Source organism: Mugil cephalus, chromosome 4, assembly GCF_022458985.1.
Source record: "Mugil cephalus isolate CIBA_MC_2020 chromosome 4, CIBA_Mcephalus_1.1, whole genome shotgun sequence".
In the NCBI taxonomy this organism is placed as follows: Eukaryota; Metazoa; Chordata; class Actinopteri; order Mugiliformes; family Mugilidae; genus Mugil; species Mugil cephalus.
In genome coordinates this window covers 23,969,210-23,992,843 of record NC_061773.1, presented here as the reverse complement: position 1 = coordinate 23,992,843, position 23,634 = coordinate 23,969,210, and the positions used below count along the sequence as shown (strand labels likewise).

General features: G+C 42.4%; 1 protein-coding gene across 2 annotated transcripts in view; it reads left to right on the top strand.

Moving 5' to 3' along the window:
• Window positions 1-23,634, top strand: part of fbln2 (fibulin 2) — a 67,473-nt gene that overhangs the window by 29,235 nt on the left and 14,604 nt on the right. For both annotated transcript variants that reach the window (XM_047584173.1, XM_047584172.1), the window contains exons 4-10: window positions 1,111-1,240; window positions 2,150-2,339; window positions 8,074-8,283; window positions 9,809-9,934; window positions 10,736-10,837; window positions 20,361-20,495; window positions 22,196-22,333. In XM_047584173.1, coding sequence (XP_047440129.1) covers window positions 1,111-1,240; window positions 2,150-2,339; window positions 8,074-8,283; window positions 9,809-9,934; window positions 10,736-10,837; window positions 20,361-20,495; window positions 22,196-22,333 — 1,031 coding nt within the window. The remainder of the gene's footprint in view (window positions 1-1,110; window positions 1,241-2,149; window positions 2,340-8,073; window positions 8,284-9,808; window positions 9,935-10,735; window positions 10,838-20,360; window positions 20,496-22,195; window positions 22,334-23,634) is intronic.

Below are 23,634 nucleotides of genomic sequence, written 5' to 3'. Positions count from 1 at the left end.
GGTGCACAGTGGTACAGTGCAATTATAATGACCATGTGTAGTTGCTTCAAGCTACGTTTTAGCTTAAATTATCTCATTTTACATTTTTACTATATTTTGAATTATTTAGAAATTGACATATTATTAAATGATTTCATTCATTCATCAGTTGATTTTCTGTAACCATTTGTCCTCTGGAGGGTTGCGGAGGTGCCGGACAGACGCCCATTCACAATTTAGGACCAATTTAGAATCGCCGTTTAAGCTAACAAGAATGTCTTTGGACGGTTCCTGGAGACAGTGGTGTCCTATAGGGGGGAAAAGTTAGGACAATTCCAAGGGCCCCCCAAAAAAGAGAGAAAATTATTAAATCATCATCCTAAAAGTATCATTTTGTAATATAATAATAAAATATAGTAGTAAAATTAGTTACCTTTTTCATCAAAAGGTATATTGACCAACCACCCCTGTGACTCTGCATGAAGTGGTTTGTTCCTGCCTTAGCACATTGGTTGCACAGGCATCAGTCTGTTGCTGCTGGATCCATAGACATAATAAATTATTACTATGTCTACATGAGTTACAATGCTGCCCAGTAGCAAAGAACATCAGGTTTTAAAAAAAGACAAAAAGGGTGCCAGTATGTGGGCCAGATTTCCTGTGAGAAAGGTGTGTGCATGTTCATGCAATAAGCTAGCTACAGGATAGGGTCAGGGTCTGTGAACCGTTAATTGATTTAAATTTCAATCAGACTAGAAAATCAATAAAATGGAAAAACAGTTTGCTATTCCATTATTAGTTTGTCAATGTCAAACTTCGATCTATATTTCTAATATGCAGTTGACTACATTGAAATCCCTTTTCTGTACTTCATGAGGTACTATGGCCCTGAGCACCTCATGAAGTGACAAGTGTTAGGTACCATATATGGTCCCTTCGCTGACCTTGATTTTCTACATGAAAATGACACAATAAAAAAGTCTTGATTTTTCTGGTCTGAACTGAAATGAACAAATGGTACACGGACCGGCCCTTCAGCCTTTACAATAAGGGAGTTGGGCCCAGTGATTGAATATGAAGCAAATCACAGTCCAAATACCTCCAGGCTGCATCTGCATGCTTGTGTTTCAGCCTTACCCAGAAGCAGTGCTGCTCCAGCTCTGTGAGGGAGCAACAGTGTGAATCCGGCGTCATGTCAGCCAGAGCAGGGGACACCTGTGAAGTGGAGGGTGAAGACTCGTGCGCAGACGACACCTACCAGGTACGTGCGGTGGAAAACGAGTCAAGACTGAAAGACGGGATGGTGGACGGTGGACACGTTCATTTCATCCGCCCAAGTTCGCCATAAATATTTGAGGCACGTAGGGTGAGGTTCAGATAGTTTTAATCATCCAGTCTTGTCCTGTGAATTCCTGGACAAGATAATATTGTTTCCCCAAATATTTTAGATTTTAACCCATGCGTGTCAAACTAACTTTAGTTCAGGGGCCATATACAACCCGATTTGATAGACGAGCTGAACCATAATAATCCTTTTACAAAACATTTTATAGACAACCTGAAATTTCTCAATGAAAATTAGTGCAATTTGCCTGGTGCTGTATTATATCCAGTTTCCGTTATAACTGTGCCTAAAACACTTCGATTGCCTTTTATTGAAACATTCCGGTCCAGTCTTCTGTGTAAATTTCACACCTTACAAATATATGGAGGAGAGTTTGACATTTTTACTTTAACCGGTTTAAACATCCAGATAGCTTTCCCAGAAGAGGGGTTCCCATTAAGGGTTCTCCATCTAAATGTGTTTCTGCTATACTGGCTAAAAAGGGTCTCAAGCCTTTTGGCCACCATCCTCTCAAAAAGCATGTCCCGCTTCTCTGGAAAAAAAAACAAAAAAACGTTTTGGTTTGGCCTCCGAGCCTGATATTTTATGAGCCGAACCATCAGGGCGGCTCCTGCACTCAAGTTTTACAGTAAAGCTACAAAAATGAAGGCGAATGGAATCTTTGCATCGTGTGTCGTGTGGCTTGAGGCAGCAGCCGCTATCATCTTCAGAGGGATTAAAGAGAAGTGGTGATTACAGATACGAAGGGCAGCCCTCACGTCTGAAACGTACTCTTAAAGGCTCTGCTGTTGTGTGTGTGTGTGTGTGTGTGTTGTCAACGGGTAGGTGTGCTGCAGCTGCTGTGCGCTCGGCGTGCGGGCGCGTGTCGAAGGCCGGGGCTGTGGCGTGCACCAGCTCCTGGGCTACCCGTGCAGTCACGTCTTCCTCACCTGCTGCGAAGAGGAAGAGGAAGGTCCGAGCCAGATCCCGCTGAGGAGAAAGATGAAGCCCAGACCGACCTCCCTGCCCAGAAAAGGTATTTGTCGCCCGCCGTCCGGCGTTTTGTTACTTCAGCGTGATAAACGCAGCCGCCATAAACACACTAGAAGCCTTCAGATTGATGTCAGGGGAAAACGTTCACACATGTCAAAAGAAATACATTGAAGTCATTCTCCTTGAAGCCAACGCTGCTGGTGAAAGGGACGAGGGGAAGGGGAAAAGGAGCCGATAAGCCGAGTACAGTAGCCAATGAGAAGGTTCAGGAAACACCCTGTCTCCACAGGTGTGCAAGAGTTTTCTGTCATTATACGTAATCTGTGCAACCAGATGGGATTCAGGCAGTTGGGAAAAAAATAAAAATCAGGTGAGTACCTCAATTCATTTCCAGTCCAGTGTATTTCCTTCTAACATGGCTATTTCATAGAGTCATGCTAAGATTGAGAGGAAAACCACATTCTCCATGCAGTTACAAACAACAAAAAAACAGATTTTTCTAAGAATCTGACTGAAAATACACAAAGAATTAGATGCCTGAATCATACAGTTGATGCAGAAGCTTTGTCCACTCCTGTTCCAGTTCATTGTTAACCTTGAAACCTGCTATTTTAGCATGGGTTAGCATAGCATGTGCCCATTTGATTTACTGCTGCTACATACTATGTGCTACTACTGTATATATTTAACACATGACACTAATTATCGCAGTATTTCCTATTGTTATTAAAATAGACAAATGCAGAAAGGGACAAACTGTAAATGGTCTGCACTTACACACTACACATACAGGGATCAGGCGTAATATCTTTATACAATATTGTGTAGGTCTCCAAAATAGTTACATCTCAACAGAGAACGGACATGGGCCTTCTGGGATGTAGTGCAGTTCCTAAACCTTTTGTGTGTGTCTGTGTCAGGCAGCATCCTGCTGTCGTCAAGGCTAAACTTAAGCAGTTTACACACACTCGCAAACCAGCAGCTGCCTCGCAGGACGCTCTCCTTGAAAGGCAGTTAACCTCCGATTAGAGAATAACCGCTCCACCACCTGAGCCACAACCACCTTCAAATATGACATCTAAATTGACTCATCACAAATATTTGATTTGATGCTAAATACTGGTATTGACGTGCCACATCTGTTAGAATCATTAGCCTCATCTGGCTCTGCAGGAAGGTGCCTGTGTCTGCACGCGCCTCTCGACAACCACTCATCTGATCTGCTTCACACTTGACAACAGGCTTCAATTACGCCGTCAGCGGGGCCTTTAAAACCTGCAGCTCACCGACTAATGCACATGGATGCACGTTTATATCTAGACTGCAAACCGCTGTCTAACACACACACACACACAAAAAAATAAATATTCTGGTAAATGTTATATTAAAAGTTATATTTGCTAACACTCACCATTCTTCCTGCAACTAATTACTGAAATATCTCATTTGCGATTATGTGACGCAAGAAGAGAATTTCATGAAGCAAAGTGTGAAGTTGTTCGGATGAGTGCTGCTATGAAGTGAAGTAACTGGATGTCATCAGGTTGCATTAAACAGTTGGTTTTGGATGTTCGACTCGGCCGTCAGAAGCTTCGGATGGACTTTTAGCCTGGTTCACACTGACTAACTTTAATAATGGTGTCTGTTTCAGCTAATAGAATTAGAATTAGACCCATGCGTTTGTTCACAGAGTGGTGTGTAGACGTGGAGCAGTGGGCTGGGACTAGGGAAGCAACTGGGGAGCAATTTGGGGATTAGATACTAGCTCAAGGCACCACGGACACAGAGAAACAAAATCCTCTGCGTATAACCAATGAGCAAATCCAGATTAAAGAGCAGTGGCGCTGGAGTTGATAATGTGCAATGAATTATATCATTTACAATTCAGCAACTGCACCTAATTTATAGTATTCAATGGAATAGCTCAATATTTGAACAGCATACTCATTCAGATCAGAATAACTATAATTTTCTGCCTTTCACAAGAATGTCTTGATTGTCCCATCTCCCCAAGGGAAATAGATCTCCACTGTGGAGTAGTTACACCGATCAGCCGCAACATTACAACCACCTTCCTAATATGATGTAGGTCTCCCTTGTGCCTCCAAACCAGTTGTTTGTTATTGATTGTTATTGTGGGGGTTTTTGTGGAGGTTATGGTTTGAGGGGAGGAGTTTCTGTGGATCATCCCACATGAACATGGGCCTTCTGGGATCTAGTGGATTTGGAGGCCAGGTCCACATCCTTCTTCCTTCAGAAGTGTCATTGCTGTGGGGTGGGGGGGTGTCTGGTCTGGTCTAAGTGTGTGGTTCATGTCTAAGTAACATCCACATGAATGAATGCCAGCTCCAAAAGTTACCCATAAGAAGACTGAACTATCACAAGATGGTCAATGTTATTTACTTCTCCTGTCAGGAGTTTTAATGTTGTGGTTAAGTGGTGTATAAACAGTGTATAGTTGTGTCTAGAATATTTAAAATGATTGCATTCGGCCTTTCAAGGCCCATTAATGAGAAGAAACACTGAACAATCTTGGAACTGATTTAGTTTAAATGATGACTTTGGAAATCAGAGCATTTCACCCAAACCATGAAAAGGGAAAAGATTGAATGCTTTGTTTTCTTTCTTGGCCATTTTACCACATTCAGCAATTTGTTTTAATGTTTCGCAGCTGTGAGTAGCATCCCAATTTACTTTATGCACTGGAAGGAGGCGGAATAGATATTTTGAACATACTTAATTTGGTCATTTTCTCTGCTTTATAAACCCCAAACATAGTGAATCTGGACCTGGACCTGTGACATAACTATATGCCCATACTAGAAGTACTGATACTATTATGTACCCGGTTGAGACGAGCTAGGGAACTTACCAACTAAAGATTTTGAGAGTCATATCCAAAGTCACAACAAACCTGACTGGATGAAGCTTGCTGCACCGTCTCCAGGAATTTAAAACCATGTTCAAAACCTAGCTACTGGAGCTACCTCCAACCTATCTTGCACTGCCTTGGTACATACAATGCACTAGACCTGAGCCATCAGTATTTTGGTCCTCATTGAAACTTATGTCAGAGGTGGAGTACGGGCTGAGTCTGACGCTCCAAAAGACAGATGCGCTGGGCTGATTGGTCAGGAGTCACGTTACCACTCAGAGTAATGGAAAAAGATGTATGAGAGCTGTGATGAATCTGGAACAGATGGCATCTCAGGCTGTTTTCTCTCTACTTGTGCCAGCAAAGTTTTTTTTCTACGTCTCTGATCCATCAAGCAACTCATGCCGGTGACATTGACACTGTACAGTGTTTTTTCAAGCTGTTGAGGTTCAATGCAAAAACATTTGCAACTAAAAAACCCAGTTGTTTGCTTAAACCCTTCTCCTATATATATTGTTTGCAGGTGTAAACTGCACAAAGAGGGGTCTAAATGTGTTTCCTCAATGACATCAGGGGGTGTAATGTGTGAGATAAGACTTGTCTGACTCAGCTGTGCAATTAACGGATTAAATAGCTCCGGCAAAAGCTCACAAATCATCCTAAAATGATTGATTTGCGGTTTGTTTGGGTGCTCTGTAATGCTTTAGTTTATATATATTGGGACCAGACACACAGCATGGAACTGCAGCTCGTCATTCCTCAGTCTTTGTGGTTGTTTTTTAATGGGTATGACGGTGAGGTAAGGTCAGTCTCCTTGATGCCTTCGCATGTTATTTTATTCACAACATCAGAGGGATTCCTCTTAATCCCGCCCTTTAATAGGCTCTGCTCTAGCCATCGGCTGCAGCTCATTTCCTTCGGCTGTAAAAAAGGATATTTGAATGATGTCATTCTGAAGTGGGAATCAATTAACCTGCTGAAAGCTGTGAAAGGTTTAAGAGTGGCAAAATCTGGAGAAGCTCTGTCAGTGTGTGTAATAATAACTCCTCCACTCTTTTTCACACACACACATTCCCTCTCTCTCGGAATGCTTGGATGATGCATTAACTTTTTGAGAGTTTTTACGGATGAAAAAATGGATGAGATGCACTGTAATTATTTCCCTGGGGGGATATGTTTTCAGTCTTATGACTCGCTGCCTTTTAATTAAGGCAGGAAACACTTAATCACTTTGCTGCTCTGAATTTAAACCCCAGGTAATGAGTGTGAGAAATATTTACTTGAACTGTATCCCTGTAATAATTGTTCAAAATTCAGGGGCTTCTCCACATGTATATATTTTTTTTAATTGAGAGAGTTCAATGTGAAATATTTTGGCAGTCAGAGAAATATAAAGGTTGCTTTACTTACAGCTGCTTGTTTATCACTGGCCTGATCCCCATCTGTGGCAGCATTTAAAGCAAAGGTCAAGTGTACAAATCATTAAAGCTGTGTTTGGGTCTGTCCCTGCCCTCATACTTGGAGCACTTTAGTGGATCTTCACAAACCTATAGGTGAATGCAGTTTTAACTTTTTTTGTTGTCTTTGTAGAGGTAATCAAACTTTCCTATTGTGGCACTGAAGGTCAAAACACAACAACATTACAGAAAGCTCAATGACATTTCAGAAAACACAACAACATTACAGAAAACACAACATTACAGAAAACACAGCATTTCAGAAAACACAATGACATTTCACAAAACGCAACAAAATGCAAAATGTCTGTAATGTTGTCTTGTTTTCAGAAATGTTGTTGTGTTTTCTGTTATGTCATTGTGTTTTCTGTAATGTTGTATTTTGTGAAATGTTGTTGTGCTTTCTGTAATGTTGTTTTGTTTTCTGAAATGTTGTTGTGTTTTCTGTAATGTTGTTGTGTTTGTGAAATGTCGTGTTTTGTGAAATGTCATGTTTTCGGAAATGTCAATGTGTTCGCTGTAATGTTTTTGTGTTTTGTGAAATGTGTTTTCTGAAAAGTCATTGTGTTTTCTGAAATGTCGTAATGTTGTGTTTTGTGAAATGTTGTTGTGTTTTCTGAAATCTCGTTGCATTTTCTGTAATGCTGTGTTGTCTTTAATGTTGCGGTTTGACCTTCAGGGCCACCGTACATTATGCTTAACACTGCTATTCAACTTTCATGTGCTGCCAAAACATCTGTGACTGAGGCCAGGACTCCACAAGACCCTCTGGTGCCCTCTGGTACCTGGCATCAAGATGTTTGCGGCGGGTGCTTTAAGACCTGGATATTGTTCAACAACGTCATCCTGTTATTCCTTGTCGTTACAAAAAAACATGCTCTGACTCAGCCGTCTGGCCATAAAGACCTGTTCCTTCTCTTTACAGCTGCACAATACTGCAAATCTGGATTTGGACGTCCAGCTTGTTTTAATAAGTGTAACTGCACTGGTCAAAGAAGGCTGCTGTGTTGGTCACGTGCATTGTTAACACCTTGTCATGACTAGTCTTGAGGGGAAAAGTCATATGTTTTAGCAATACAGAAGTGTGACTCTACAGTGTGAGGTAATGCCACATACCTCACGCCACATGAATCAAGCTTGTTCGGTTTGCAGTAATAGCCGAGGTCAAGCATTAGTCCAGTTAACTGCCATAAAGCATATATTGCTTTCCCCAGCACTTCACTCTCACATTAGTGTCATATGCGTTCTATAAATTCATTGCGTGTGATTTCTTGTAATGATGGTAATTCAGGAATGGAAGCTCAGTTTAAAAGCACCGCTTAAACACCCTGAATGTAAATGTATAAAGGGAGCAGATGTTGTTTTGTCTGTTCAGTTTCACAAAGTAAGCGCGCAGGATGACTTATACTTCAGTCTGGTTCTCCTACCCCTTCCCCACCCTCCAGTTTCAGACAGCAAGTTCCCCAAAGAGGCCTTCTCCATCAGTGCCACAGACGAAGCTGCCAACGCGGTGGAGGAGCAAGAGGACGTGAACGAGTGTGAGCTCTACCACGGCCAGCTGTGCCAGCACACTTGTACCAACGTCTGGGGTTCCTACCGCTGCGGCTGCCACCGGGGCTACATCCTTCAGCAGGACGGACACTCCTGTGCGCCAGGTACTGCAGCACACGTTGGAAGTTTGGAAATTTATTGTCAGGTGTTTCCTATACAATGAAATTCTTCTTTTTGCTGTCCGCCCAAATAGCTAACAATATAAAACATCTTAGAAATAGAATATAAAAAAGTTACAAATAATACAAGATATAAAAATAACTTGAACCGGTGAAGTGGCCTGGTTCATTCCATTGTTTAACAGGTGTTTGTGTGACAACACGTTGCTCCAGCAATTTTTGGCTTTCAGTGTTTTCTTGAACCCTGACTATGCTCTAATCATTCATGCATGTTGATGCCATCAAAAACATGGCGGCCAGTACTAGTATTTTGACTTTTAGTTAGTTTGGCCAGCCTATCCAAATATTACCTTTACATTTTCCATCATGCAACATGATAACATCCTGTAGTAAGTCTGGCAAGAAGCTACTTTTTTCCAAACTTTTGCATACGGATATCCACTCGTTGTTGATGGTAACTATAGTCAACTGAAGCAGTACATGTTAGTACTGCGCTGCAGGACATAGATACTGTAACCTAGGCATGTAACCAACAGCGAGTCATTCTGGTTAAAAGTCTAAACTGTCTATTATACTGCTCCGGTTTTAACCTCACAGGCATTTTAAACCAGGTTGACTATTTATCTAAAAAGTGTCTAATGTTAGCTCACTGTTTGACTAAAACAAAATAAACTGCATAATACCTGGGTGGACAAACCTATGCAAATCTTTCAGAGTTTTGAGGAAACATCTTATTCAACGTCTACTATTACTTGGTTGGCCATAATTAGGGGTTTGTGCACATCCTAGGCTATTATTGAGTGAGAGACAGGATATACCCTGGACAGGTCTCCAGTCTATCACAGGGCTAACACAAAGAGACAAAGATGCTTTGGAACGTGGAAGGAAGCAGTGACCATCCACATTCTGAAAAACAAAAAATAGATCGGCAGGTTGGTATCCAGTTGTGATACTGGCAATTCTGGTATTGATCCGATCCAAGTAAATACTGGGCTAGTATCGTCGATACTGATACTTTTTATTTCGTAACTTTGCCTTTAGTTAGTTGATTATGAACACAAGGCGAATATCAAGTGAAGTGTTTTATATCATATACAAGTCTTCTTCAGAATATTTGAAATTACTATTATTACATCTGATCCCTTGCACCTTCAGTTTTACTGAAATGATAAGGCTGAAGACAGATGAGGCAACTGAAGAATAAGAAAAACAACAGTTAATTACTTCCACTAAAATCTTGAATACAGGAATTTAGATTTTACAGCATATCCATAGTTGCGTTAATCCAGTTATACTGTGGTTTAAATAACAGCAGGACTCGTCATCATCCTTGTGGCACTTGCGCAGGAACTCTCATCGAAGTTCCCCACAAAATTCCCCAATTTTTCCTCACAGTCCAGAAACACAGTCATCGAAATAGACACACTCAAGAGTCATTTGTGGGTTTAACCCCCTCTGTTAACTGGAGTGCTTCATGTACTTTGTGGTCTTTGTTCTTGCCGTTGTGCAGTGAGTCCCGATGAGGACAACAGGGTCAGAGAGGTGGACAGTACTGCAGCGGGACCAATACAAACGACTAGCACCACTTCAACCAGCGCAACCACCACCAGACCAGTCCGCCTCGATCCCTGTGCAGGTAAACGCAGACTTATAACCACGATGGAAGTTACATCAGTGTTAACTGCTGCACATACAGTAGGTAGCTTTCTGTTTAATGATTGATGGGAGAGTCTGGGGCTTTAGGGAGTGTTTCGTGTAATGTGGTATAGAGTACAAGTCAGTTTCTAGTGTCTCCACCCTCTAACTTCATATTCAGAAGCACACGCAGGACCGGATGCATCTGCTCAAAGCATCAGCTCCTTTTTTTTTTTTTTTTTTTTTTTCTGCAGAAATTAAGCAAGCAGGCCGAGCTGACATCATGTGTCTGTGAACTGCATGACAAACCTTGTGCGGAAAGATTTCCTCAATAACAGGACGAAAACAGGGACGGCCGCCCTGCTGCATGCACATTCGCTGATAAACCGTTCGGTCGCAGTTCATGCAATCTCATGAGCTGAATCCTGATCAAGTCATGAGGAGATCGGCGGTGTGAACTCGGTGAAAGCCCCCGCCACTTCAAAGACACTATGATTGTTGGTTATAAGAACGTCCTGATCAATTTATCGAGTGTGTTGGGGAGGAGAGGTTGTGGGGAAACAGTTTGTGGCCCGTGCCTCTTTGTGACAGGACTATTGAGGTGTTAAACGGGGAGAATTGATTCTGTTGTGTGATTGCCACGGCTCAGGAGACGCTCGGTCTCTTTAGGGAGTGGCAATCAGTGTGAGGGGGCGATTGAGGGACATGATGACAAACAACGGACAGACAGCACAGAGATGAGAAACATAAAAGTGAAGTGGAATCCAGAGATGACTGTGACCATGCTGCTCACCTCTTTCAGGAAACGGCGCTTGCAGTCAGCAGTGTACGGCGGTGGCGGGCCGGGCTCGGTGCTCCTGCTTCCCCGGCTTCTCGCTGATGACGGATGGACGTGCGTGTGAAGGTAAGGCCCGCTACTGCTCCTTTTTTTTTTTACCCTTGGCGCTAATTGGGCGTACCCACAAGCCCCGTACGTGTATCCCTTAAGCTGTCTCCTTGAAGCCCGGTTTGCACACGGTTACAAACAACCCAAAACCATCCACAACACCAGCCGCCGATGCATAAGTGAACAACAACAAACACATACAGCCACGGCGACAAAGCGCAAAAGTGCAGTGGAGCGGTCGGTCCGGAGACTGGGACACTTTTTAATTGGATTCAGTCACTCATGAAGGAGGAAAATGCAGGTCTTGTGATACTAAACAATGCGTCGACTGATTGGGCTCCGACTACCTGGTGATGGAGGCTGTTGCCTGAGGCATGAGTCAACCGTAGCCAATTACTCTATGGCAGCCACAGCAGCAATAACAAACACCACTCATAGCGTACGGGAGCATAGCTACCTTCCTATCCTTTTCACAAGGCTCTGTGAGGATAACCCGGCCGAGCAGCAAGAGGAGGTCAGACAACACAACCGCTCTGTATTACACTGCAAATAACAGGAATTAAGACAGACATTATAAACCATTTTGCTTCTGTTATTTCTGCTCTATTTCTTGTTGACGTATGTGAGTGCACCGAAACTCAAAGCACTGGAATTAAGTGCAATGCAAAAGTTTTGAAACAGAACACTAACATAACAGAAGTTAAACAAAAAAACACTATGAAAATGATACAATATTACTTAAAAAGCATATTTGATGCACACGTGTTGCTCAGCCATATTTCAAAAGCTAAAAAAGTTTGAAAACTACTTAAAAGATGTGCTGCAAGATCTTAACCTTTTATAGGACGAGGAAGCATATTTGGTAACTTTCACACATTTTAAATTCAGAAGCATGTTGCCTAATATCTGATGTGATAATGTGTTAATGTTGACAAGTGCCTGAAATATGTTCTAACGGTCTAAATACATGTTTACATTTGTTTACCACTTAAGGGCAAGGGACCGTATATGGTAGATTAATTTACCTTAATTTTCTCAATGAAAATTTAAAATTTTGAAATATCTTACAAAAGTTAGAGAGTCTTCTTATGACCCTACAGTAACACTCTAAAAATTATATTGGATATTCTAAACAAATATTCCAATGAGCGCCCTATGAAGGGTTAAGGTTTGCAAAAGTTTTGAGAGGCTGAAAACTTTTTTTTTTCACATCTCTGCAACTTTATTTTGTATTTGAGTTGTAATTGCAGCACTCTTTTTTTCTTTGTTTCCCTGGCACATTTTCAGATTTGTCACTCTGTTGTCAGCTTGTCTTCCAGGTTTCAAACTCGAAAATGTGAGCTGTGAGTTTGCCAGTCACTTGATCCTTGGATTCATGTTGTCTTTCTTGCAGCTCTGGTTTGGCACAGTCCAAAAAAAAAAACAAAAAAAATCTGAGATCCTGGAGGCGAGGGCATTTGCACTTATACTTACAGGATTAATTGGAATTAGCAGACTGTTCCACCAATGACGCACGAGATACAGTTGAGCAGCTAGCTGCCCCCAGGCTGTGTCTGTAGTACAAAATCTGCATTTGATAACTAAGAAGTGCATTTATTGCTGCTGTCTATTGTAGTTGAAATTAGACAACAACATACATAACCTATGTCCACCGCTCATTCTATATGTCTAATTTATGTCTAAATTATGCCAAAAAACAAAAGCTCTGTGTTGCTAAATGGAGACCAGACATAGAAAAGACCGTCCCTCCCCATCTATTGAGCCACTTTCTCTTTGTTTCATTTGTCTCAAGGTGAAAGGAAGTGCAGGGACAACGTTTTCCTCCGACCATGAATTGTTGATTTGCATAAAGCTGGATAATATTACAAAATAATCTCCAACTGTTTAAATATTCATCGTTCTCCTGTTAGACAAAAGATTCTGCATTGTGGCTTTGCCCCCTCGGAAATGTGTTGTTCAGCGATGAAACTGAGATTGACCTCGGGAGAGCTGTTCAGCGCACAGATACCGAGAATATGGGAAAAAATGGTTGAAAATTCCTCCTGAACTTTGTGCAGCTCTGATCACATCTTTGTATCTTCAAACAGTCTTAAATGTCCCATATTGTACAGAATTCACTTATAAAGGTTCTCTAACAGTAATATCTGTCCCCGTAGCCTGTGCATGAGGCCCCAGAAGTGAAATAAATCTGTCACTTCCCTCACTAGCTTGCTCCACTTTTTATTGAATGTGTTGCTCAACCAGGCGGATCTGAGATTTTTCTCTTCTTGATGTCATGTGGGGAAATAACCACTCCCTCCGGTAGTGGATACTACCTTTGACCCATTCCCCGGATAGATGAGCCCGTCCTCTAAAATTACAGAGTGGACGCCATTTTTTCTCCTCGCAAACCCTCACAAAGACACATGGCTGCATCAACAAACCGTAACAATAACCTTTACAGTTAGCAGAAGCTAGCATTGGCTACATGGTAGTAACTGTAACAACACATACGAGCAAACTACGTATCATATTCAGACACAATATTTTTAACTAACCATTCAGAAACGTCATGCTGCAGCCGCACACCTCTCCTTCTGGGTCATCTCTCCCCGAGAGGGGCGTGGAGTAGGCGTGGACAGATACAGCTCATTAGCATTTAAAGGTACAGACACAGAAGCAGCCTGTTCTCAGTCGAGCTCACTAGAGCGGCTTTTTGACTGTCTGAAATTCAGGAGCAAGGCTGAATTTGGGGGTGATACACTTTGAAATCAATGATGTTGGACCTCTGACACCTATATGAAATTGTTGAAAGAATGTGTAATAGGGGACCTTTAAATGCTCTTTGACATTGCTGGGTAGGTGAGTGGTCACCAGATAAAGACACAGATGGTTGCAGGAGATGGAAGTGTCTTTAGTGGGAGAGATCATATACATTAAAACTCTCCCCAGAAGAGAATGCAACTTTGCTGAACAACATTGTCCATGAAAGCCCTTACAGTTATACATTTGCTGCAGTAGTTTGTCAATTGATCCATGAATTTGAAAAAAAAAAAAAAAAAAAAGTGGGGAAACTTGGCAGCAGTTTTGTGTTGTAAAAAAAAAAAGCAATATATAGTCAACTTTTGGAGGTCAGTATGCACCAGCTTGATTTACTGTATGTGGCTTATGCATATCCTCACAATTACGTATGTATAGCATTGCCTTGCAGAGGTGGGCAGGTAGAAAAGAGTAACACTGGGAAGAAAGTAGATTGCTAGTCAGGTTATGTGCTGCTCTAATACTGAAGGTTGTAGTGGAAAAAAATGCAGCTGTCATCCACTGAATTTATACCACTGAAGTGTAACCTCGGCAGAGTTTATTGAATATGTCTGTCCTTTTCGCAGATGAGATAATACCTTTAAACGCATAAGCACTACATAAGACTTAGTGTTTCCCCTCCTATCAATTCATCCAGGGAGCGGAGTGAGCACTTTCTCTCCTAAAGTGTTCCCACATGTGAACATGTGGGTGGGCGACGCTTGGTTTAGACTGGAATGAAACAAAGCAAATAGCATGACAAAATGTGAGTGCGAAGGGGGTGTTTGAGGCTTGGACAGGGACGTAGGTAGGTAGACTGTGAAGTAAACTGCGGTGGGCACGCTGATTTAGATACATCATACAGACTGTGAAAACTCGGGCAGTCGTCTGCAACATGTGTAGCAAGTAGAATCGGTTGATCAGAAAACCTGACGTGATTCATCTCACGTCAGTCTGCTCTTCTTTTATGGTGTTTTCACTACATGCGAACAGGAATGAAGGTTTAACATTTTACTACACTGTTGTTCCCATGGAGATGTGTGTGCAACAAGCTCATGATGTGCAGAAGGCTTGATGCACAACTTGAATAGTGAATGTGTCGGTCAGACACTTAATCAACACTCTGACATTATTTCTTCCCATCACCAGGATGTGAATGGACATTCTGAAATTTCCCATGCGCACACACACACACAGACACACACACAGACAGCTCTAATGCATGCGGTTGACACAGACACTCGTTTATAAACTGGGAGTGAGAAAAACATTGCAGAGATAGTTGGATTCGCTTCGCATTCCTCAAAATGCTGCACAAGGATGGTGAGCTTTGTTAGTTATTACATGATAACTATGGATTGTGGTGGAAAACACCAACGTTTATCGACCACAAAGTTTTCTGAATCATGGACCCGCCCAGCTAACCAGACTGGGATCCCATCCAGGCTAAAGGCTTGCTGAAGTGCATAAGTCAGAGAGAAGAAATTACTACAAGTGACATTGTCTCCTATATAGACGTCTTTCAAAAGCTGACATATATTTTTGTTGGCAGCAGAAATTAGATCTGCTTTTAGAATCGCTTAATTTAAAAGAAAATAGTCTAACTTACTTAGCGTTTCCTGTAGCTGTAAGTGCCATTTCGTTTTCTTAAATCGCTTAATTCTTAAATGGTCCTGCATGCCTCTCCCTGTCTGAAGGTAGTTTGTGTTGGATTTAAAACTCAGTTTTTTCTAGATTTCCAGTGACTCCAGGTTAATGACCTTTATGCTACATTCATGTCATATTGCAGTGACCATAATTATTGCAATTATCAGTTTCCAAGTCATGATTGACAACGAAGCTCCAGTATCTCCATTGTGACACTTAAAGGCATGTACACCTGCAAGTATTCATTATTACACAGGATAAGATGTTATAATCCTTTGTACCAAGATCCCAGGTAAAACACATTTAGAAGCCCAGTCCAACTGAAAACCGACTCAGCTGCCATCTAGCAACCACTAAGAAAACACAAGCTAACTAGCCTAGTCAACAGCAGTACCACTGCTACCACAGCAGTTCTCAAGTGGACACCTCCCTTCACCAATGTTTAGGTTAGGCCCACAACACCTAAAGAAGGCTCAACAGTGATTAGCTTAGCCCTTTTTACTGCTATTCAACAAAAAACACAATTGGCTCAATCGGGTGTCCAAGGGAAGGGAAGGGGTGGGATGAGGATACAGACCCTGGTTTGGGTAGGGGATGGGGATCGAGGATTCAAGACTAAACCACAACCCAAACACCTAAACAAAAAAATCAATCTGTCAAATGGTTTTGTGGTTTACTCAGCACACGACCAAACCAAAACCAAAAACCTTGGACTGAACCACGTAGCGACTACTAGCTTTACCTTTAGCATGCTCTCCAGCAAATACTGATGACTCACATAAGTTACAGCCTGTTATCAAAGTCCTGGTACTGTGGAAAACAAGAAATCAATTCAACTGGGAATGTTTAGCATAAGCCAATCCTCACCCAGTACCCTAGTTCTTCTTTAAAGAAGAAAGTGAACAGCTCTCTTGGTTGCTCACGAGCTAAAAAGTCTGTATGTAGCCTTCCAGGGGATGAATGTTTACGCTAACATGGCTGGAATACATTTCCTACTGTCATTGGCTTATGGTGCTAACACTAAACTTGCATCATCTGGCTACGTTGGACAAAATTACCTTTGCGTAGTGAAGTCCCTTAGACACAGTCTTACCATTTTTAATGATTAAGTCTCAACGTCTTCCCCTCCTGATTCAGGGTGGGACTCAAGTTCATACGTATGGTCTTATGTGTCCAGCTGCAGCCATTACTCATGTAAAGACCAGAAAAACAAATAGCGTTATCCATTGGGTAGGGGCAACTCTTAACTTACCTCTAAATACAGTTTATTTGAGACCTTGACGTGACGTTTTGTTTTTACAATGGATGGACACATTATGTTAGCATGTTGGTTTATCATTTTACATAACTATGAATTAAAACTTGTGAATGTACTTGAGTTTGGTTGAATGAATCTTGTTCACACGTGTACACCTGAGTCTACTCGCACCCTTTGTGCAGCTCTTTTTCCTGACGTTTTCCTCTCTCTCAGTGGTGATTGGGAACTTCTGCTTCCCGCTTGCGCTTGAGTCCCACCAGTCTGCACATCTGTAACCCTAACCTCCCTGTCTCAAACCGATGCTGCAAGTGAGCCAAGGCTGACTTCATCTACCATACCTTCAACTTTAAAAGGGAAAAAAAAAAAAAAAAATCTCATCATCTGCTGGGTCCGGTGTGAGAACAACGGGGTGTGTGTTTTCTGCTGTTCCCTTCTGACGTCTCCCCGTGCACGGCCTCCTCTGCTCTCTCGGTGGGATTCTTCTAGAGCTGCTGCCTCCCACAGTTCGACAAAGTATTTGTGTTTCTCAAAAACAGACTGTTTGGTTACACAACTGTGTAATGTGGCCGTCCCCAAGGAACCAGTCAGAAAAGGTATAGGGACCTGAAGGCGCTTTTTTCCCTTTGCTTTTTTCTTCGTGTGACGCAGTGGAAACAACGCTGGCCACCAGAGCGGTGTGGTGGCAGGAAAGGGCGACTATTATGCACTAATGGCAATATGCAAACATTGGAAATGATCCCATCCATCTCTGAGCTTCAAGGAGAGCCGTCCCCAGAGGAGAGGGCGGACTACACGGCCCGCTCCTCAATATGTCCTCCCTACGACGTAGCTCACAGATGTGTCTCAGTTAGTGAACAAATAAGATCATTTTTGTCGGCATCTCCCAGAACAGAGTTTGTCGTCACCACTGCACTTGCGCAGCGTGCGCAGCTCAAGCCTGCAGACGATATCCAAAGGGGGAAACGGTTCATTTTGCCGATCAAGACGAATATGTTTGCTACAGCTCCACAGAGACTGCGTATGACACAATGAAGTTATTGTCTGTGCAGTGGGAGCTGATGGTAGTTTTATGAGGTGAACCCTACAGGAAAAAAGGTTTGAAGGATGTTACTTGAACACCAGGAACACGCTGGAAGCCTCCCTTTCCCTCATCCTTCTCCCTGTGGGAAAGGGTTGTTGTATGGCACGGTGTTCATTCAGATTCCCTGCAGCACAGACCTTTAAAGTCGAGAAAGGCATTTCAGTCAGGGACTGCCAACAGACACACAAGCAACACGGGAAAATATGCCCCCCCCCTTGTTGCTGATTTTTATTTTCCAGCCTTGTCTCCTTTATGCAGACTTGTGTGAGACCTTTTCATCAGGTTCCCCGTGGAATGCTCCTATTTAGAGGTGATCTTCAAATCTGGAAGCCTGCCTCGCTCTTGCGCGCACTCGAACGTGCATACGAATACGCAATAATCCCAGTCCAGCCCCATCGGCGCATCCGGCTAATCGGCTGTGCACCGCGATGCACGATAAGGGAATGTGGCAGTTTGATAAAGACGGGCCGCAGCAGAGCGGAGATCCACTGTCTCAGCGTGAGCCCACCAGTGTCATAAATCAACAATGCCTGTTTACCAGCCGTGGGGCTGTTTGACCGATAAAGAGATAAAGGTTCGCAGCTGTGTGTTTTATTTCACGCAGACCAGCATAACAAGCAAAGTATCACTCAGATGTTTCCAAGACCTGATATTTTCGTTTCGTTGGCTTTTCATTTTACTCAGGGTTTACAAAGCACTAGCTCTCCTCAGATGATATAAAGGCCCACTAAACATTACTCCAGCACAGATTCTGTGTGTGCAGTGGCTCAAATAAAGTCAAAGTTGGTTTATTGTTTTATTAAGAAAACACAAAGAGAGAAAAAAAAACAGTGCTTATAATTTCAGTAAAGTAATAAATATATTTCAGGCTACAGGCTACAGACAAACCCCATCCCTCTATGCATACACACTACCGGTCAAAACAGTATCCTCTGGTATAGTTGGTCAGGGCTTCATTCTACATCAAGATAATGACCCAAAACTTATGTCCAAACTCTAATAGAACTACCTCAGGATAAACGTTCCTCAGCTCCCATGGAGCTGCGGCCTGTATCACAATGCGAGCTCAACTAATGGGGTTACTCCCAACTTATCCAGCTGAACCTATCCACAACAATCACAATCTGGATAAAAGGTATCACGACACTGGTTATCAACTCGGTAACTCTGTCCGGGTTTGTCTTGTTGTGAATGGGTGAACATGCACGTATGAAGGGCGTGTTCCGAGGCAGCAGACCAATCACAATCATGAGGCCGATCGGCCAGCACAAAGGAGCAAAGACTGATTCTCCTCAAACATGAAGAAGAAAAAGTAAATCTCATGGAAAAGTCAAACGCCGCGGCCGCATCGAAGAAACGCCAAATGGCATGGCAAAGGGTTGCAGTTCGCATAAATGCGTGAATTACACATCAATGGCTCAATTAGTTTACATTTAACGCAGCCATGAATCCCAATCACTGTGCTGCATAGATGAATCGCATGTATGACAATTAGTCTCATTCCCTCAGATGTAACCTCTCTGGAGTAAAAAGAACATGGGAGCAGATAAAAACCAAAGCACAGGAACATCATTTCATCTGGACTTTACATCGTACATCATTTACATCATATCAATGCATCAAGTTGTTGGTCTGAATGAATCTCTTTTTTTTACCTACATGCTGAGGAACATGTTGAGCTTCTAAACATCACCAGTTTGCAGCAAATGTTCTCATTTATTTGTTGCGTTTTGGATCCACACCAGGCATAACATTATGACCACCTGCCTATTATTGTGCAGGTCTGGAGTGGGGGTGGGTAACATCCACTTGAATGAATGCCAGGTCAGTGGTCATAATGTTATGCCTGATGCCTGACGTAAGGCCCGATATTGACGCTCCTTTTACTTCCGCTCTTGTCTCCATCAACTCTTTACAAAAATGCAGTACGTGTTTCCTTAGCTCGCCAGCAATTTCACCAGGTAGGAACAAAATGTACCTGTCTACTGTCCGTGGACTGATCGGTACCGCAATGAGTTGGACCTAAAGCTCTGAGACTGAAACGTTAATTAAAACTAATGCGGTAGACTTCCAGGGTTTGTCTCACTCAGGGCTGCACTCCACTTCCAGGGCAGGTCTCGCCTTTATTCAGTCAGATCCTCTGTCCTGATTTATTGGGACACTTAAATGAGCCATCATTAGTACACCTGTGCTTCCCCTGCTGCTCAAAAGCATAATGAGCCCAAAGACAAGGAAACGCTCGACTATAGGGAGCTGATTATTCACCGCGGCTTTTTCTTTATGAACCCTTTCATCTTACACACAGTCAGTAGAATATTAAAAAGAAATATGGATTTGGGCATCTTCAGTACAATTACTGTGCTTTTGTTTGTAAACTAGTGTCACTGGAGCAGGTTGTGTCTGTTCCTCTGTTCTTCAACCCACTCATACACTTTGATCCCCAAGACTTTTCTTTTTTCCTTCTCAAAAAAAGAAGAAAAAAATACACAATAAATCTGAAAACCTGTTTGGCATCATTTATAGCCTGTGGATGCAAAACATGCAATTTCATGGTATTTCTCAAAGTCTCAAATGTGCTCCAACAGTGTTCCAACTTTTTTTTATTTTTTTGTTAGTTTCCTCTGTGTTGTTTTAGCTGACTAATTGAGCCCCATCGCCCTGACAGACGTGGAGCGGCAGAGTTACGCAGTGGAGCCGTCCATCAACAAAACTCTGTGACAAGTCCCCTTCACCTCAAACTTATCTCTGTGTTACCCCCCCCCCCCCCCCCCCTCCAGATGTGGACGAATGCGCGACCAGCACCCACAGCTGTCGGCCCAGCGAGCGCTGCGTGAACACAGTGGGCTCGTTTGTATGCGAGCTGCAGGTCAGCTGTCCCGCAGGCTACCGGCTGAGGAACAGCGTTTGCGAGGGTGAGTTCATTCCTCTTGATGCGTTTCATTAAGCCAATTTGTCCGGCGTCCTTCCCAGAGCCTCTGAAGTAGTTTGGAGGAGGAGACGCTGAAGATGTCTTCTTCGGCACGCGGCGCATTTTTGTTCACATTTTTCACAAGAATAGAAAGTTAATGCTCCCATGTGTATCGGTTATAGAGAGACACTGTGGTCGAGAAAGAGCCTGATTATGGTCAATAAACCGCGATGAAGGACTCAATCTCTGGCCTTTTGTGCATCAGATTGTGACGCTCATTTACACTCATCCTGCATCTAAAAGGGATATTTTTTCCAGCTGTGGCAGAATTTTCAGACTGAGCGTGAAACGTCCATCTTTATTATCCACATATTTCATCGTGTTTAAATGAAGGTGTGCTTCTCCTGATGTTTTTTTTCTTCTTTTAAGCATGCACCTCTTCCCATCTCTTGCAAAAGGCCACATGTCATCTCAAACGCCATCTTGATTGAACGCACAATTTAAATGTCCTGTACACAGTCTGTGTCTAAGGAATGCTTCTAAAACTAAAGTAAATCCTCATAATTGGAAGAAAAAGTGGAATATTCATGCAAGTCCAAAGCAGTTGGTTCAGACTAGGAATAAATGCTCACACACAGAACACACTGGTCCTGATATATTTGTCATCAGCTCCCTACTTCTCTTTCTAATTATATCGCTGAAAACTCAGAGTAATAACTCCTTAAAGGACCCCTTTAGGATTCACAAATCCCTCAATGTGAGAGTTCACTGTTAGAGATCATGAATATGGAAGGCTCTGGGGCTTTTTGGAGTGTCCTCGCATAATGACAGCAGACACTTTTTTTTTTTTTTTTTTTTTCCCCAGACAGACTCATTAACAAGAACGGCATTTCTTAAGAGAGCTGACTTCCACTCCTCGCCTGTGTTTAGACGAATGCAATCAGCATTAGTGACTGAGTGATGTACACGTATCGTTTTCATTTTGAGAATTCTGTGCATGCGTTCGTTTTTTTTTTTTCCCCTCCTAGTCAGCCAATCTTTATAAAGATTAAGATACGTATTTTTGGACCCAGCAGTGATGTTTGTGCTTGGGCAGGTGCCCAGGTTTCAGTATGCGACATCGCACAGACTAGCAGACAGTCTGAAGCTCTGGGAGTTGTGTCATCAGCTCTTGGCACAAGGGAGGACTAATCAATGTAGCCGGATAATGAAGGTAACATTTAGTCGACCATCCAACGGGGGGAAAAACTAATTGGCAAGTCGGCGTCTCTGCTGCAGCGTTGGAAACATAACCCTCCAATGATTATTGGTACAAAAAAAAAATCCAAATCAACATTTTCCGCTCAGTGGACCCTGTATGAAAAAAAAAAACTCCAGAGAAAACGGGGCTTTCAAGCACAAAAGAACAAGTTCAAGCTCAACCCGTCACTCGCGTTATTCAATAACTGTCATTTAAGAAGAACTTTTCTTAATTGCAGAGTTGGATCCAGTGTTGTTTCTATTGGATTTATTTCTCCGGTTAAACACTGACAGAGTGAAAGTTTCGGGGGGTGGAGGGGGGGCGCCGCACACGTTCCTTCTTTGCTGGAACCACAGTGCCACCTACTGGAGAGCTGACGGCACATTTAAGTGCTTTCCAGCAGAATTAAGCGTGGATTGTCGAGATGCCTCCGTGAGTTTATGTCAGGTGTTGTTTCATTTCAGACGTCGACGAATGCGCGCTGAGAAGCCACAACTGTGGCGTGGGCTTCGCGTGTGAGAACACAGTGGGCTCTTTCCGGTGTATTCCCAATCTCAAGTGCATCACCGGCTTCACGGAGGACTCTCACGGCAACTGTATCGGTAAGAGGCTGACATTGGCTTCCTCTGATGGGGACAGAAAACGTAAAACACATGAGCAGGAAATAGACAATACAAAGTTGGACTAAATTTAAATCAAAATGGAACACAGGGTCTGTTAATAACTTATTTTTTTGTGTGATTTCTTCCTCTTTATGACTTTCACTTTGCCTTCTGGTGGGCCTGTTTAGTTCATATGCTCTTTATATTTTCTCTGCCACTATGGGCTGACTACAAATCACTTCTCTTTCTAACCCAAGAGACTCTTAACCTTTACGACTTATTATAACCCTTTTGTCCCCTCTTAATTGCTGCCACAGTGTTTCAATGGATGCATAATATTCCCCCAACCACCCATACAGGGAAGGGATGTCCCAAATAGCATCGGGAGGTTGGCATTTTTATGACTGCAGCAAATTGATCTTTGTGTATTTGCTTTGTGGCTGATTTGATTTCCGTTTTTTATTGCTAATGTTTGCTAGATTCTTAATTTTTTGTTGGAAACTTAATTTTTTTTTTCTGATAAAAAGTTATATGTTGTAAGAAATACCTTAAATATAGAACTGAGTATTATGTTTTTTTCCCTTATTACATTGCAGAGCTTACACGTAATATAGTATAAGGAATGACGTTATGAATTACTAGTGGTGGCTAAAAATTTGGCTTAAGTGTAGAACAATAAACAAATAAAATAAAAATCAGATTACGACTTAGATCTGATACTCATTATTAAGTGATCAGGACATACATAATATAAACTTAACATAACATGTCTGAGAAATACACCCAGTGTATTGTGAATAACATTGAACCATCTTGTGACAATTCTGCTGAAACGTTTGAACCTGGCATTCATTCGTGTGGATGTTATTTAGACATGTAGCCCCCACCTAGACCAGACCAGGCACCCCCACCCACACCCACACCCACACCCACACCATAGCAATGACACTCCTTGATGGCAGCAGCCATTCCCAGCAGGATGCAGCCCGATACAGAAACTGTCAGGTAGGTAGCTTTTAAGGTTGAAGCCAATTGCAGGACAAAACAGCATGAGGTCTGAGTACAAACAAAAAGATATTTAATGAAAGGGGAGTGAAAAACAGTGGCATGGTAACAAAAGCACGGCTAGGGGACGAGACTTGACGTGAGAGGGAATAAAAGGAAAGGCAAGGCTATATATACACGCATATACATGAGGGAAACACAGGGAGTAACACCAAAACAGGGACCAACGAACGTAAGCAAATAAAACAGGAAACTCAAAATGTGATCAATGAAAAATACAGAAAAAAATCAGAATT